The sequence below is a fragment of the Myiozetetes cayanensis genome, unplaced genomic scaffold (genome assembly GCF_022539395.1).
Source record: "Myiozetetes cayanensis isolate MyiCay16 unplaced genomic scaffold, myiCay2020 scf22, whole genome shotgun sequence".
In the NCBI taxonomy this organism is placed as follows: domain Eukaryota; kingdom Metazoa; phylum Chordata; class Aves; order Passeriformes; family Tyrannidae; genus Myiozetetes; species Myiozetetes cayanensis.
Genome location: NW_026087434.1, coordinates 5,878,031 through 5,893,825, shown reverse-complemented (window position 1 = coordinate 5,893,825; position 15,795 = coordinate 5,878,031). Strand labels below are relative to the sequence as shown.

At 50.5% G+C, this 15,795-nt stretch overlaps 1 protein-coding gene across 19 annotated transcripts in view; it reads left to right on the top strand.

Annotated features, from left to right (window-relative positions):
• Nucleotides 1–15,795, top strand: part of CACNA1G (calcium voltage-gated channel subunit alpha1 G) — a 144,854-nt gene that overhangs the window by 59,891 nt on the left and 69,168 nt on the right. For all 19 annotated transcript variants that reach the window (XM_050318936.1, XM_050318935.1, XM_050318918.1 and 16 more), the window contains exons 8-10: nucleotides 683–1,493; nucleotides 1,582–1,626; nucleotides 3,159–3,523. In XM_050318936.1, the coding sequence (XP_050174893.1) occupies nucleotides 683–1,493; nucleotides 1,582–1,626; nucleotides 3,159–3,523 (1,221 nt within the window). The remainder of the gene's footprint in view (nucleotides 1–682; nucleotides 1,494–1,581; nucleotides 1,627–3,158; nucleotides 3,524–15,795) is intronic.

Below are 15,795 nucleotides of genomic sequence, written 5' to 3'. Positions count from 1 at the left end.
TGATGCTTTTTCTAGTTCATCTGTTAGCTCCCCCAAAAGAGAAACAAACCCCTGCTCTCAGCATCCCTGAAATGAGGGAGAGGAAGAGCAAGCAGTACTTTTCCAGATGCCGTGCGAGTAATGTTAGCAGAGTGTGATAGCCCGTTAGCACGTCAGTAATTCCCTGTGATCCAGGCTGGGCTCTGCAGAAGGCAGAACCTCATGAAAACCTGGTTGGAAAGAAAATCTCCAAGCTGTGGGTACAGACTGCTGATGCCCTTGCGTAACAGTCACCCGCAAATCCCGTTAGCAGGGGAAAGGGATCTGCTCGCAAGCTGCCCACACACTGCCAGAAAAAAAAAAAAAGCTCCTATCAGGAAGGCTCAGTGCATTCATCGTAATGCCACTAATTGTGATAATTACAACCGCTGTCTGCGGAGAGAGAAAAACACCATCTTAAAAGAGCAAGAGCTTTTTGTCAAAATAATCTTCTCCTGTCTTTGATCTCTGTTGTCCTCCATGGAGGGCTGGCGTGGGAGTCCCTAGGGAGGGAGCTCGTGGGATGAGTCAGCCCCCCCAGCCACGGCCTGGTGGTCATAGGGGACGGGGTTGGCTCGGGTTTACCCCCAGGTCCTTAGGCCCTGCAGGGCCATAGGGGCAGGCGTGGCTGCTCCAAAGTGGCTGATGGCTCCTGTCCCCTTAGGTGGGCTCCTTCTTCATGATCAACCTGTGCCTGGTGGTGATAGCGACGCAGTTCTCCGAGACGAAGCAACGCGAGAGCCAGCTGATGAAGGAGCAGCGGGTGCGCTACCTGTCCAACGCCAGCACCCTCGCCAGCTTTTCAGAGCCGGGCAGCTGCTACGACGAGCTCCTCAAGTACCTGGTTTACATCGCCAGAAAGGGCAGCAAGCAGCTCGTGAAGGCCTACCGGGCGGCAGGCGTGAGGATGGGCTTCCTCACCAGCCCTGAGAGCAAGGCAGGGGCCGACCGGCATGCCAGGAAGCGCCGGAGCAGGAAGAGGTCCTCCGTGCACCACCTCATCCACCACCATCACCACCACCACCACCACTATCACCTGGGCAACGGGAACCTGCGGGCGCCCCGTGCCAGCCCCGAGATCAGCGATGTGGAGACCAGCTCGCTCCACAACGGCACCAACCGGCTGATGCTGCCCCCCTCGGCACCCAACTCCCTTGGGGCCCCCAGTGCCTCTCCCAGCAACACCGAGTCCGTCCACAGCATCTACCACGCCGACTGCCACTTCGAGCCGGTGCGCTGCCGGTCATCCCTCACGCAGCCAAGCCTCGGGTTGCCGAGCCCAGAGGGGATCCCCAAGAACATCGTGGGCAGCAAGGTGTACCCCACAGTGCACTCCAGTACCTCCCATGAGATGCTGAAAGAGAAGAACCTGGGGGAGGCGGCGGTGGGTGCCGGGAGCAGCACCTTGACGAGCCTGAACATCCCGCCTGGGCCGTACAGCACCATGCACAAGCTGCTGGAGACACAGAGCACGGGTGAGCTGGGGGCTGGATGCCAGTCCAGGGCTGCCTTGCAGAAGCACAAGCTATGACCTAATTTCTTTCTCTTTCTGGATTTTTGCAGGGTTCTTTTCAGTCCACGTTACGGAGAAAGGTGATGGCTTTCCAGGTGAGGCAAACAGGAGTCTTCTGAGTTACCCCAATACCTCTTATAATCAAATCCAGGAGAGACGTTTCAACCTCCCAGACTTCAAACTTGCAAGAATCCAAGGGAAATGAATGTTTTCAGTGAATCCATTTTCATTCTAATCCCCATCTTGTAGGGGATTCACAAGAGAGCTAGAGAGGGACTTTTGACAAGGGCATGTAGTGATAGAACAAAGGGGAATGGCTTTAAATTGACAGAAGATGGGTTTAGATTAGATGTTAGGATGAAATTCTTCCCTGTGAGGGTGGTGAGGCCCTGGCACAGGTTGCCCAGAGAAGCTGTGGCTGCCCCATCCCTGGAAGTGTTCAAGGCCAGGTTGGACTGGACTTGGAGCAACCTGGACTAGTGGAAGGTGTTCCTGCCCATGGCAGGGGGTTGGAATGAAATGATCTTTAAGGTCACTGCCAACTCAAACCATTCTGTGATTCTATAATCTCTACAACCCTCCCCAACCAAATTGTTCTGCAATTTCAGGGAACAGTCCCCAGATTCCTTGCACTTCCAAAATCAGCCAGAGGTTGAGGATGGGCACCTTCCAGTTCTAATCCTAACACATCCCTGAGCATTGCATAACTCTGCTCCTGTGGGCTCAGAGAGATCGAGTGTCTGCTTTGCATGAGTACTCAAGGGCAATCACAGATACAGAGTATTAAAATGTGCTCAGGAAGCCCTTAAGAGTCAGACACCAAATGCAGCTTTCCTGGATCAGGGATTTCATACCTTCACCACAAGATGCTCTTTCCCCCCCCACATCCTGAGGTTTGGGAGTTTGAGCCAGTTTAGTCCAAACACTTTCATCCTCCAAGAAGTGTTTCTGGCCAAGCTTTCTGAGACAGTTAATGCCTCTTCCACCCCACTGCAGTAGCACTGACCTTTCAAGCTCAGATCTGTGCAGGGAAGAGACCAAATCCTGCCCCCAGCCCAGCTCTGCGCAGAGAGTAAACACACAAAGCTGGGCTCTGAGTTGGTTTAGCACTGGGTTTGCATTTACACTGCTGTGCAGCAGATAGCCAGCTGGTGGAAATTTTGGGGAATATCCTGCTGGTATTTTCACCCAGGAGACACCTGGCAGCTGCCATTGTGGACAGTGTGTAGAGAGGGAAGCTGGTGATTTCGGAGCATCAGCAAACAGTGGGAGCAGGAAAGGAGGCTGCTGGCAGCAGCTCTCCCAATAATTCCAGTCTGGAGCCTGCCAGGGTCAGGGGAGCCTACTGCTTCCTCCTACCTGTAATGGTCAGAGGTGCAATGAGGTGGGCTAGGAGTCCTGGACTGGAGTGGTGTCTGCCTGGGGGCAACAAAGATGGCTTCATAACTGGGGAAAAAGGCATTGTGGAGGCCAGGTTTTAACCCAGCAGGAGCCCTTTTCCTGTTAGGAAATACCTGTCATGTCAAGGGTGAAAGCTTGGTGCTAACAGGGACGGGGGTTGCTGCCGTGGCTGCCCGCAGCCCTCTGTCCCAGCTAACGGGCTGCCCTTTCCCTGCTGGCATTTCAGGTCCCTGCCAAAGCTCCTGCAAGATCTCCAGCCCCTGCACCAAGCTGGATGGTGGCTCCTGCAACCCCGAGAGCTGCCCTTACTGCCTCACAGCGCTGGCAGGCGAGGCCGAGCTGTCGGACAACGAGACGGCCGACTCGGACAGCGAGGGGGTTTATGAGTTCACGCAGGATGCCCACTACAGCGACCAGCGGGACCCTCAGCGGGGCAGGGCCCGGGCCAAGAGCGCCAGCCGGGTTCTGGCCTTCTGGCACGTGGTGTGCGAGACCTTCCGCAAGATCGTGGACAGCAAATATTTCGGCCGTGGGATCATGGTGGCCATTCTCATCAACACGCTCAGCATGGGGATCGAGTACCACGAGCAGGTGAGTGCTGCCCTGGCAGCTCCTGGTGCTGAGGGATGTGGGCAGTTTAACAGATCACAATCTGGCTGCTGGTGGGATGTTTTGGGGTGAGAGGCATTGGAATGTCCTGGGAAGGGTCCCAGGATAGAGCAAAGCAGGCCTTTTTTCCTCTGAGCCTGCTTCCAGCTTGCAGCAACCACCTTGACCAGTACCTGGCTATGTGAGCTCCTGCATCCCAGCCCTGCCAGGGATGCTCAGCGCTGTGGCCGAGACCAGGCAGCACCAGGTGTAGCCAGGTTCTGTGGTGAGGGGAGCAAGGAGAGGGAGCAACCGTTTGCCAGCGGGTCAGTGCCAGCCCAGCAGTGCTTTGCCGGTGGCTGTGGGCTCCAGGGTCGCTGCAGCTGCAGGCAGGGAAGTCTATTGAATTTGCACTCCCTGGAGAGGAGGTAACAAATGGCTTTGCCTCCCCGGTGAACGCTCCAGCAGCAGCACGCCGAGTCCAAAATAGACTCATCGCTGGCTATTCCTCCGCTCGATTATCTGAGTCCTTGCAGGCAAGAGGCTGCCTCTGCTCCAGCCTCTCGCACGCCTGTCACCTAGCACAGCTTTCCCTATATATAGTCATTAAGAGAAAGGAGTTGCCACGTTCCTCTTGAAATGGCTCCATAAGGATGACAAGAGCTCTGCTTTGAGAGAGGTTTTGTGTTCTCTGGCCTCACGTGGGTTTTGTGGCTGCTGCTGGGGCTCGCCTGGCACGGTGCTCCTCGTCCTGCCTCAGGCACGATGTGTCTTGGGGCTGCAGGTGTGCGATTTGTTTGGGGTGAAGAGTTTATTAGTGGAGATGTTGAGATGCTGCAAAACCTTGTCATAGACCCCTCCAATACTTGAGGGCTGCCAGCATGGTTCTTCTCCTGGGATGTCAGAGCTCTCTGCTCCCAGATAGACACAGCTGCCCCAGTCCCCAGCACCAGTCTTGGCTGGGAAGTCATTGCATCTCAAGTCGTGGCTGTTCACTTTTGCCCCTTCCTGGCATGTTTCATGTTTGCAGAGTCGCTCACGGTTGTGCACAGAGGTGTTTCTCCCACAGCTCCCAGTGGCAGAGGTGGTGACTGCAGATCAGCTCCAAATTCCCCTGTCCTCCTGTGGCATTAATGCCTCAGTGACCGAACACTGGGGCGATGTGGCTGTGCTAAATGTGTTCCTTTGAGCCAGCAGCTTCCCCCTGATGCAGTCTGGCTGTCTAAGTGTTGTTTTCAGTACACATTAAACAGCAAAGCACTCCAAAATCCTGCAGGTTTCACCTTGATCTGCTGCCCTTGGTGGGAGCTCTGCGAGGAAGCTTGAGTGATTCCACCTTTATTTAATAATCTCAGGAAGATCATCTCCAAAGGCGCTGGGGGGAGGTGGCTCGCAGAAATGAATAAACAATTATATTCTTCCTTTGGCTGAAAGGTGAAAGCAAATCCGCCGTGTCTTTGCTGTGGCTGTCCAAAGGGCAGGTTGTCAAGGCTTGTTGCCCTTTACCAGGAGCATCTTTGGGAGATGCTGGTGTGGGCTCCCACTGTGTGTGTACCAGGGGGACCACCCCACGGGGAATGGGAGGCTGGGCAAGCTCCCATCATGAAACACCCTAAAGGCAACACAGCTCCTTAATTCTTTGGCTTGGGAGAAATAGGGCAGGGGGGTGTGGGTATCTGCCTGGGCCAGTGGTGAGTCCCAGAAAACAGCTGGATGTGAAGAGGAGGATTTTTTGTGGCGGTTTTTGGGTAAGAAGGGTGAAGGGAGCTGATAAACGTGGGGGGACTCCAGACGCTGTGGGTGGTTGCTTTCTTTAACAGTATTTTGAAGCTACTAGTGTTCCAGATTCCTTTCTCCCAGGCATTTGGAGGGAATAGCAGAGCTTGTTTTTATTAGTTCATCTGCTGAAGTGGCGGCAGAGAACAGAGAGGTGCTTTTTGTAAACTTGGGAGGCTTATAGTCGGCAATTTCATAATCTGACAGTTATGAGAGCAGGAATTAGAGGGGGGAAATGCTGCACCAGGCCTTTCTGCAAAGATTATAAACACCAAAACGTGATTTTTTTTTTTTTCTTTTAGAAGAGCCTTTCCTAAAAGTGCAAGTGATCAACCATGTCAAATTTATCTTTACTGGCTGATGTTTGCAAAGACGTGAGGGGTCTTGAAGAGTACTTGACTCTATGACTTTCTATATTAAGCTCTCAGCGTATTTAAAGAATATTTACCTCTTGGGCTTTTCACATGCCACTGTGGGCACACCAGGCTATATTAGGGTAAATATTTTGAGGACATGTTTTAAGGTGTCATGCCAAAAACCTTGTGTTATTTAGCAGCCCTGTGGTACAGGGGAGAGGATGCACTAGCAGTGTCCTCTGTGAGAGGAAGGATGGGCTGGAGGTTGTTCAAGAAGGAAGAGGTTTCTGCCCTCCCATCTGTCCCCAGCAATAGTGGGTGGGATTCAGCAGCTCTGTGACCACCAGAGCATCTTGAACTTCAAGACAGGAGCTGGTGAGCTGAGATCTTCATTATAGCCTGGCAAAAAATTTGCTCCTCTGGAGGTTTGACAGCTCACCATGGGACAAGCAGCCTGGAGGGACCATGCTTTTCTCCGAGGAAGATGCCTGGAAGACTTAAACAATCTTTCAGTCATTTGCTTAACAGACTCAGCAACCAGAGAAGGCCAGGTTTGAGATATGTAGGACAAGAGTGGTTCTCTGAAGGCACATAAAAGTGAGTGACAACTGTGAGTGTGTTGAAAACACTGGCCCCCACCTCTTGCTGTTTATTTGTATTCACCCATCAGTCAACCTGGCCAGACTGAGCACCAGGGGTGCTGGGTGCATGTACCAAAGGCAATTCATGTCCCCAGGGGCAACTCTTCACAGACCACCTTCCCCAGTAAAGTCATTGCCAACACACGTTTTACCCTCATCTGGCTGAGGCTTCAGGAACTGGATTCTCTCATAAGTTCCTTCTGACATGAGCTCCCTGACTTTCTGAAGTGGTGCGTTGGCGACACTTTCTCACTCACCACCAGGTTGTTTCCACACGTGGTTCCTGCACGTGTGTGAGCCACAGATACACCTGACTGGGCTTATATCTCTGCTGTTTCCTGCCCATCCTTCTCGCCCCACCCATCCAGCTCCAGCTCCTGCTGTTCTCCTGGTGGCTGGGCTCTGTGGGAAGGAGGCAGAGTGGTGTGAGGTGCTCAGCACTCGCCACGTCGCAGCTGCTGGGCAGCAGTGTGAAATTTTCCATCAGGGGAGTGACAACCAGATTGCCATGGATTATTAATGTGGCTGCTAAATAGCTTGTTTTTCTACAGAGATGAGGCAAAACGCAGGTAGAAACTCTTAGCTTTGGGTAGAGGAATATAAAGGTGATTTAAAGGTAGACTCCAGGGGATTTTAAATACACTGTTGAACCAATTGACTGATTCGCCTTAGGGAAGCTGAGCCTCTGCAGCACTGCGGGTTCAAACGGCTGGGGCTTTGCAAAAGCCTGTTCTGCCATAGAGCAGGAGTAAAATGTGCTGCTAAACCAGAGGGTTTCTTTGCTGCTTTCCCCCCAGCCCTGGCTGTAAGCCAGGCTCTGTTCCATAATGTGCTGCTTTTATTTTCCTTTTTTTCCTCCAAGTCCTTTCTTGGAGTGAAATGCAAAGGCTTGAGTACAAGGCGTGATGTTGGACTCCTCAGCAGGGGAAAGAATTCGGCAAGGGCTTCCTTGAGGAAGGGCTTTGGGGTTTTGTTTTTGTTTTTAAAATCTGGTTCATATTGAGCTGCCTGGCTGTTCCGAGTTTCCTTGTCTGAACTCGCATTGTATGAACTATACCCTACATACTCATTTGTTTAAATAGCACTTGAATTTCAGCCGCCGTCTCTGCGGTGTTTTGCCATTGTTAACATAACAAGAAAGAGACTGGAGAGTCCTGCACTGGCCTCCCCAAAGATGCAGTTGGTTCAAATCCCTGGCTGGAGCTTGTGTGGAGTTGGATCTAGATTGATCCAACACCCTGGTGTCTCTGAAGGAAGGAAGGAGAAATTGGTTCAGACCTGTGGGGAACCTTTTGTTAATTCTTAAAAGCAAATTGGAGAGGTGACAAGGGTGAATGACTCTGTGGGACAGCACCCAAGGAGAAAAGCTCATCATCCATGGGAGACAGTTCTTCAAGGAAGTGGGATGAGGCAATGCCTCACATCCCCCCAGCATGAGTACAGCTGGTGAAGTACCCCCAGCTACAGCAACGTGTTGTAGGGATCTACAAAGCCACGGTGCCCCAAGCCAAAGTGTGTAAACTCCTTCTGCAGGAGACAGGAGCAACCTAAGTCCGTGGCAGTATCTCAGGCTGAATTCCTGGTGCATCCTGCTGCAGGGGAGTGTGCAGAGTACAGATGATGTAGAGTTGTCACTGGTAACATTACGATCTAATAGCTGCTGCAGCACGGAAATATCAGCCATCTGTGCCAAAGAGTCAAAGGAAACCTTGCTGGCATAATGCATTAAAATGTCTATTTGTGTAAACATTTGAGGATGGAGAACATGGGAGTCATCTTAATCAGTGTCAGAGGACATGAAATTTTCAGGTAACCAGGATGATGCAGAGGGGAGGTGAAGGGTTAGAAAACTTGCCAGTGTGGAGCAACCATTAGGCTGCAGGTTCAAGCATTAATAATAGTCACCCAGATGGTATTTATGTACTTCTGCCCTGAATTCAATGTGCAGGGAAGAAGGTAACTGAAAATTATTAGCTGTCATGACACCCACTGATTGATTTCTCTTTGTGGGAGGAAAATTGGATTGTTCCATGGAGAAGTAGTGTGAGGGAGCTGGGCAGTGGGAATTTGACAGGCTGGTGCCCCACATCTTGGGATGCTTGAGTGCCCAAAGTTCTGGGCAGGCTGGAAGGCAGCAGGTCTGGATACCTGTATGAGCACTGCCTCAAAAGATAAGGGCATCTTTGGGATCGGAAGCTCCCAGGACTTGGTGATCAAGAGCATCCTAATTTCCACCAGTTTCAAGTCCAGCTGACTGTTTTGCTGCTGGTGGAAGGCAGATGTAGATTTGTCAGTCACGTGGAGACTGCTCCTTTGACATCCCTGTGTGTCAAAATGAGACCTTGCCAAGTGCTCATTCACCTCCCCAGGAGGCTGTGGAGGATCTGGGAATCAGCTGCAGGTCACCCTTGTCTGGCTGCATAGGGCACTAATGGGAAATACTGTGTCCCCTCCAGCCTCCATGGCTCCTTGCCAGGTCAATCCAGGACATCTAAACTTTGGCCTCTTTGATCTGCATGGATTTGTGTCAGGTCTTCAGGTCAGGATGGAAGGGAATCCTTTATTTTTTTTTTTATTTTTTTTTTTTGGTAAAATATTTTTCATATCTCTTGCACCTCGTTTGAGTTGTTTCCTGAGAGTGCAGGGACTCAAAGACCTGTCCCACATCCAGACAGCAGCTGAGCAGCTGGTGCTGCACCAGGGGCTCTCTGCATCACACACCAATGCAAAGCAGCGCTGTACCCCTTAACCCTGCATCCTGGCTGCCTTACTGCACCTGGGGCCTTAATAGCACAGCCCAGCTTTTCTCTGTGGTGTGATTTCTAATTTGATGCTTCCCTGTATGAATCTGATCTACTGGGCTTTGTTTCAGAAGGACCCTTACGCAGGTGTGTGCATCCCTAAATTGAGGAGACAGCCCTTCCCTGGCCAACTTCCTTCTGCCCCGGGCGCTTCCTGGGAGCTCACAAGGTCTCACCTTCATGCACTGCCTTCTCTTCCCGGAGGTATCTCCACTTCCACTCGGGTGCACATCCCATGTCTCTATTTAACTCCATTACACATCTCTCCAGCCCCGTGCCAGCTGGTCTCAGCCAAGCGATCAAAGCCTTGGCAGCGCAGCAAGGCTTTCCCTCCCTCGGTGCCTGCTGGCTTTGCCCGGCGCAGGGCTTGGAGCTACCTCCAGCCTAATTTCTCGGCACTCCAACTGCACAGGGCGCTCCCGAGGCAGGAGAATGAGATGCCCTATGGATTCACACGTGCTGCATTCAGTGAGCAGAAATTACTCTTATTAACGGTTTGTTGTTGGAGACTGAAGGAGTGAAGTCAATGCTAATGGAAACCATCAGAGCTGTTAATCGCTAGGATCGCTGACTTCAAAACCAGCTCTCTGTTTGTTACTGGGGGTAATTCTTTTTATGAACCTTGGGGGTTCTTCTGCTTCTCGGGGATTTGAAGGGTTTATGAGATCTTGTAGGAACTCGCGTGTTTTAGTTGACTCACTCACGAATCTCCTCCAAGGGGTAAAAAATACAGGGATGCCATGGCTCTCTTAGTCATTAAAAAATGATCTGTGTGTAGAAAGCAGACTTTATCCTGGTTCAGGAGACTGAATGATTTGAAAATTAAATGAGATTTCATGCAACTGGAAAGGGTAATTTTTTTTATCAGATAATTCAGTTCTCTGCATGCTTTAGGGATGAGACTATGTGGATTCCTTGACACCTGCTAAAGTTTTCTTCAGCTCCCTGGTTGGGGAGGCATAAGTGTCAATCCTTTCCTGTTAATTTAGTTCAGAGGCTGGAAATACTCGGGCTGCCTTAGATCCTATCATTACAGCTGTTGTTTCAGCTGCCATCCATACCCTTGTGTTATCTCTGCTCAGGCAGCGTTGAGAAGAGACTCCAGCTCAGTGAAATGGGAAAATGATGTATGCTTTCAAAACTCACTTCATCCCTATAGATGAAAAATTGCTGCTCTCTGCAGATAGCCAGGCGCTTCTCTCTACTCCTTCTTTGATTATTGTGGTTGTTCCCCTTGGGTGGGAGCCAGCAAATTCAGCTAGAGCATCTGGAGCACCCTCAGCTTGCACAAGCAAATGCTTTTATCTATAAGCACTTCTGGTTGCTGATTGTTGGTGATATCCAAGGGATCAGTCCATTTTTGTCCCCAGTTCTCCAGGCAGAGTTTGGTCCCTGTTGCCACCCACGACTCTGCCCTGCTGCTGCACCCCTCGTGTCCTCATAGAACCCCTTCCCACCCTGCTCAGCCCCCAGTGGGAGCAGGGACAGGAGCTGAGCACTTTTTCCCTCATCTCTGCTGGATTTCAGCTCTTTGTTATAATTGTTTTTTTGCTGATGCTAGGAAACGACCGGCTTTTCCCCCATGGACGTCTGTCAGCATTAGAGATAGTGTTACCAGCATCAGAAACCTGGCTTCAGCAGAACTGTGCAGGAGCCCTACAGTGACAGCCTTTTACTTTCTCTTTTTTTATTTCCTCCCTCCCCCTGGTCCCTTCTCAAGTACTAATGGGGAGATAAGTTTCAAACTTGGTTTAGATTAACCAGAAATAGAGGGCTTTAAATCTCAAGTACTTACAAGGTGTGACCAAGTGGAAATGCAGCTTTTGTTCAGCTTAAGCTCCTTCGAAACCTGGGCAGAGGGATGAGCTAGTTCATGTTTTTCTTGCATTTTCTGGGATAATATTCATCCAGAAATCTCAAGCTGAGAAGAGATAAGGAGTTTAGGTAAGAATATCTGCTGTGTCTCCTGAGAGTGGTAAGGAGAGCCCAGCCCCAGGGCTTGGCGGAGGAGAACATTGTCTGTGTGTTCTGTTTATGGTCCTGGGCAGTGATGGTTTATGGCAGTCCCTTCAGGGTGGGTTGATGTGGTCCTCTGTCAAGCTTGGGGCTCGTCCTCTCATTTGCACCCCAGTCTCAAGTTAGACAGGAGGTGCATAGGGACATAGGGGCAGTCAGGGCCAGGTTGTTGGCCACGGTTCCTCAGTAGGGATGTGCTGCAGAGGAAGGCCTTGTACCAGAAGGTGCCATGTCCAGAAAACTCAGCTCCTCCTCTCTGCACGTGTGGGGTGGGAAGGGACATTTGTTGACTGGAGTGGGGAAGACTGGGTGGAAGGTGAGGAGATTAGTGGCAGTGGTGGAAGGGGAGTCCCTCCTGTGCAAATAGCTCTGATTTCTCCAAAATAAAAGCTGCTTTCCTCCCTTTCTTAAAGCATTACTTGCAATGGCATGAAATATTCAGCCTTCATTCAGCCCGTAAGAAAATCCTCCTTTCCCATGCGGTGAAGGGATGAAACTGGGCTTGTTCACTTGTCTGTCAAAGTCATTTCCTTTAAATAAATGCCTGTAAATCCTGAACATCCCAGCAGTCCTCCTCCCGCCCGCCGAGCAGCGAGCGCGCTGCCCTTTCCGTGTCTCCAGCCCCAGGAGGAGCAGAGCAAAAACTGCTACTTTCCGAGTTGTTTCCTTTAACCAATTTGGCAAAGGATGAGTAGAGGAAGTCAGTTTGTGGGGCTCTGATGAAGCACGGCTCAGGTTCATACTGCTGAACCCAGGACAATAGTTAGAGCCCAATACCTTTTAAGGAGCCCCAAAGACAATGAATGTCATTGCTGAAAATATGCGTGGATTGAGTTTCTATTTTTAAAGTCACAAGCAGCTCTGGAGCCACCAGGAGCTGTATTTTCTGCTCCAGAGTGGTATTTTTGGATGGCTGTGGCTCAGTGGGTGCACCAAGGTAGGGGGAATAACATGGATGTGATGAGGGCAGCGCATGGTGAAGGCTCATGGGTTGACTGAGGACAGAACCATGAGCTATCCATGATGGGGAATTGAATGTGGGAGAGGGCAAAGAAAGGGCACCTCATTTTGTTAATTAAGAACTGCTTCTGTTCATCACAATTTCTTGCATTTTGCCCCAGGACTTGTGGTTTGGCCCCTGTTTCAAGGTGGACCCAGTGCATGCCTGCACCCATATGGAGGGTGGAGAGGATCCTAGCAGAGCAGTGTCAGGTTGAAAATCCCGTCTTTGTGTGACCCATTTGATTTTTTTCATATGTATATATATTAAAAATCTGCAAGTGATGAGTCAGTAAAACGTTGTTGGTGTTTCCTGTGAAATAGCTGAGGTCGCTATTTTCTTTCTGTGTTATTTTCCTTAGTTGCCATGGTAATGATTTCAGAAAGGTTTTATTCTGCAGCCGTTTGAATGGGTTAGAAGTTTTCACGGTCTTCTGGATCCACTCACAGAAGCAGAGTGATATCACAAAGATATCCCTCGGGATCAGGAGGGATCTGCCTCCTGGCTGGTCGCCCCATCCCTCCCTCTGCGTTGAGACAGAGTATTTTTTTTCTCTTTTATTTTATTGTTAGCAAGATAGAGAGGAAAGACCCTGGGGTGCTTTTGCTCTTTTGTGCTGGCATCCCAGGGGCAGAGGCTGGGCAAGACCAGGCTGGGCTGCAGCCTGGAGCTCGCTGCATGGGCAAGGGGGCTGTGGGATGGATGGATCTGTGCCAGCCATGCCCGTGGCACTGGGTGCAGGTCTGATGATGGTGAAGAGCCTGTACCCTATATGGGTCACTGCTGGAGGAGGGCAGGAGTTAGAAGCCTTGTAAACTCTGTGCACTGTCTGCCAGGACACTTGGTTGCACTGCATCCTGAAGCAGGGTTTGTTTTTCAGGAACTGGGGAACACAGCCCTCGGGGTTTGCACTTTTCATGGCCCCAGCCTCTGTCCCCACCTTTTTCCCCACTCGGTGCCTGTAGTCTCTCTCAGCAGACATCTCGGAGTCCTGTGCACAGGAAGGAGTAGCATGTCCCCAGAGGAAATTGGACCATGTCCCTTCTGCCTTTGGAAAACTCACTCATGAGCTTCTCCTCAGTTTTAAAAAGAGGAAAAAAAGGAAAGAAACGTCTTACAGCCTATTTCCAAATGCTGAAAAAGGACAAGGTGCTGGTGCAGCTTTGAGACACCCCCTGAGGCACCCTGGGGACATCACTTGCCTCCTCCTGTTCACCCCTGCAGTGCCCTGCTTGGTGCCAGACAGCCCTGCCTGAATCCCCCAGGCAGAGAGCTTTCCCTCCTCGCTGCCACACTTGTGCCTTGCCAGGCAGGGTTAGGGCTGGGTGTGTGCCCAGGGCTCACCTCCTCCTGCCATGCCATGCGGTGTTTCTGAGCGATGCTGCCCTGTCTGCTCGTATTTCATGTGCTGCCAGAGCTTGTCAATGTGCTGCTTGGTACATCAACAAATCAACACTACACAAACAGAAAGCTAACAGGGAATGATTTATCCAGGACAACACGTCTGTGTGTCCAGCAAGGCGAGATGTCCTGGAAACAAAATTCAGTATTTACCGAGGACTCATCGGAAGAGCTGGTGTTTCGTGCCACAGCTGAATCGTGCTTGGATCTCACTCTTTCTGGGTGTTGCTTGTTTAATCATAGGATGCTTTCCTTTTAATTAGTCACTGCTGCTACTGATGAGAGAATTAGCAGACTCTTCTTTTAATGGAGAAGCTGAGGCTGTGGCAGCTGTGCTGTAATGGGAGTGGTGGGCAGAGGCTTTGTGCTGCATAGAAACACCAGGCTGTGCACCTCAGGATCTGCTTCCTGCAGAATACCCTTTTTAGGGTGGACCTGGAGGGGTTTTTTTTTCCACACAATACATCATTTAGTCAAAGGAAGGATATTACCTCCCCCAGCTGCTGTGTTCTGGCTCTCAGAGGGGAAAACTGAGTGATTTTACCGTCCTTTTCCTCGCAGCCCAGCGAGGACACACAGAGCTGGTTGTGTGCCAGGAGTCAGTGACTCTCTCAGGTACATCATGTCTAGAGCTGGTCGATAATGTTTTGATTAGACAGTTATTGTCAGAAAATGGCAGTTTATCACATTTGAAGCTGTTCGTGGAAGAGGAGCATTTTCAGTGAACTGGCCTCAAAAAAAAATCCCAACTGTATTGGAATATATTGTCTGAGATATTTGAAGTGTCCATGTGAACAGCTGGGGAACAAAAAGTTCCATGTTCTTCTTCAAGCTGACTTTTATTTATGTTTTTTAATTTTGGTTGATTTACAGTATAGAGCAAAGGAATAAAGGAATGGGGACTGAAATGGAGAGAAGAACTTCCAAGATTTTGTGCACAGTGTTTCATTTTGCCAAGTCTGACACTCTGCATTCCTGTTTGGGATGAGATGACAATTTCAATTTCAGTGGGAGAGAAAAAGCCACGTTCCTGCTTGTATTGTAATGATGTCTCAGGAAAAATGTCTCAGACGTGTTTGTGATTTCTCTAGAGCAGAAGCATCTTATAACCAGTCTTATTTTCTATATACATCTGTGGCTGCATGAAAATCCCATAGCTAACATTCTCAGATGGGTCTGAATCCCCACTGCCTGGCTGGGTTCCCCTTGGGCAGGATCATGATCACAGCCCACCTCTGTTTATATAAATAAATCCCGGCGGTGCTCATGGCAGGGGTCCATGTGGGTGCCCCATGGACTGGCTGCAGCGATGTGTCCCTTGAAAGGGATGTTGAGCCATTGCAGGGGGCTCACGAGCTGCCCTGGGGATCCTCAAGTGGGACTGAGGGTCTTGGGGGAGAGTGCTCCACATTGGCTGTGAAATCCTCCGAGTGATTTTCATCATCCCATCTCAGCTCTTTAGGGATGTGTTGTTTCCCAGAGCAAAATAACTCATCCGATTTCAGCTGGGGCTGGTTGGGGTGTGCTTCCAGCAGAGGATCAGCTCACCCTGCCCAGCAGAGCTCCAGGCTGCTCTGGAGACTGTTCTCTGTTCCTAGATGCGTGAAAGGGAAGTTTTCCCTCTCTCTTTCTACCCATTTTGGCCATTAATCTTAGATTTTTGGATTTTAATTCTCACCTCTGGTTCACGAGATCCCACTCTTCATTTTCATTATGTCTGTCCAATATCTCAAATATTGAAAATGGTTTCCTGGAAGGGAAGTGGAAAAGAGTGTCTGGAGGAGGAATGGGAGGACAGGTGGCTTTTTTAGGGTGAAGCAGGGGGATTTGGTGCTGCTGTGGGTGCTGAGCATCACCTTGTTGCGCAGGTTGATCCATTGCCCTACCACATCAGTGCCAGGGGTATTTGGGGCTCTCTTGAGCTAGGTGGTCTGGGAGGGATATTTCATGGGTTGGGAGGACCACGGCCTTTCCAGTGGGTGCTGGAGGTCCTGGGAGAGTTGCAGGGTAAGTGCTGCTCCCCCTCTGACTCCCACATCACCCAGCTGTGCCCTGCCAGTGCCTCCCATCTGGATTTACACATCCCAACAACATCTCCAACCAGAAGGTGCTCACAAAGTGTAAAGTTTCATTAATCCGTGCTATTAACATGTCATCCCTTCCAAAGCTGCTGGATTTTCCATGTCAGCCTCCATGAGGAAGGGGTGTTGTGGCTGCCTGAGATGTTGGACGCCGCTCATGCATTGAGTGGTTTAACTGGGTTGTGCCTGCAGGGCCAGTTAGA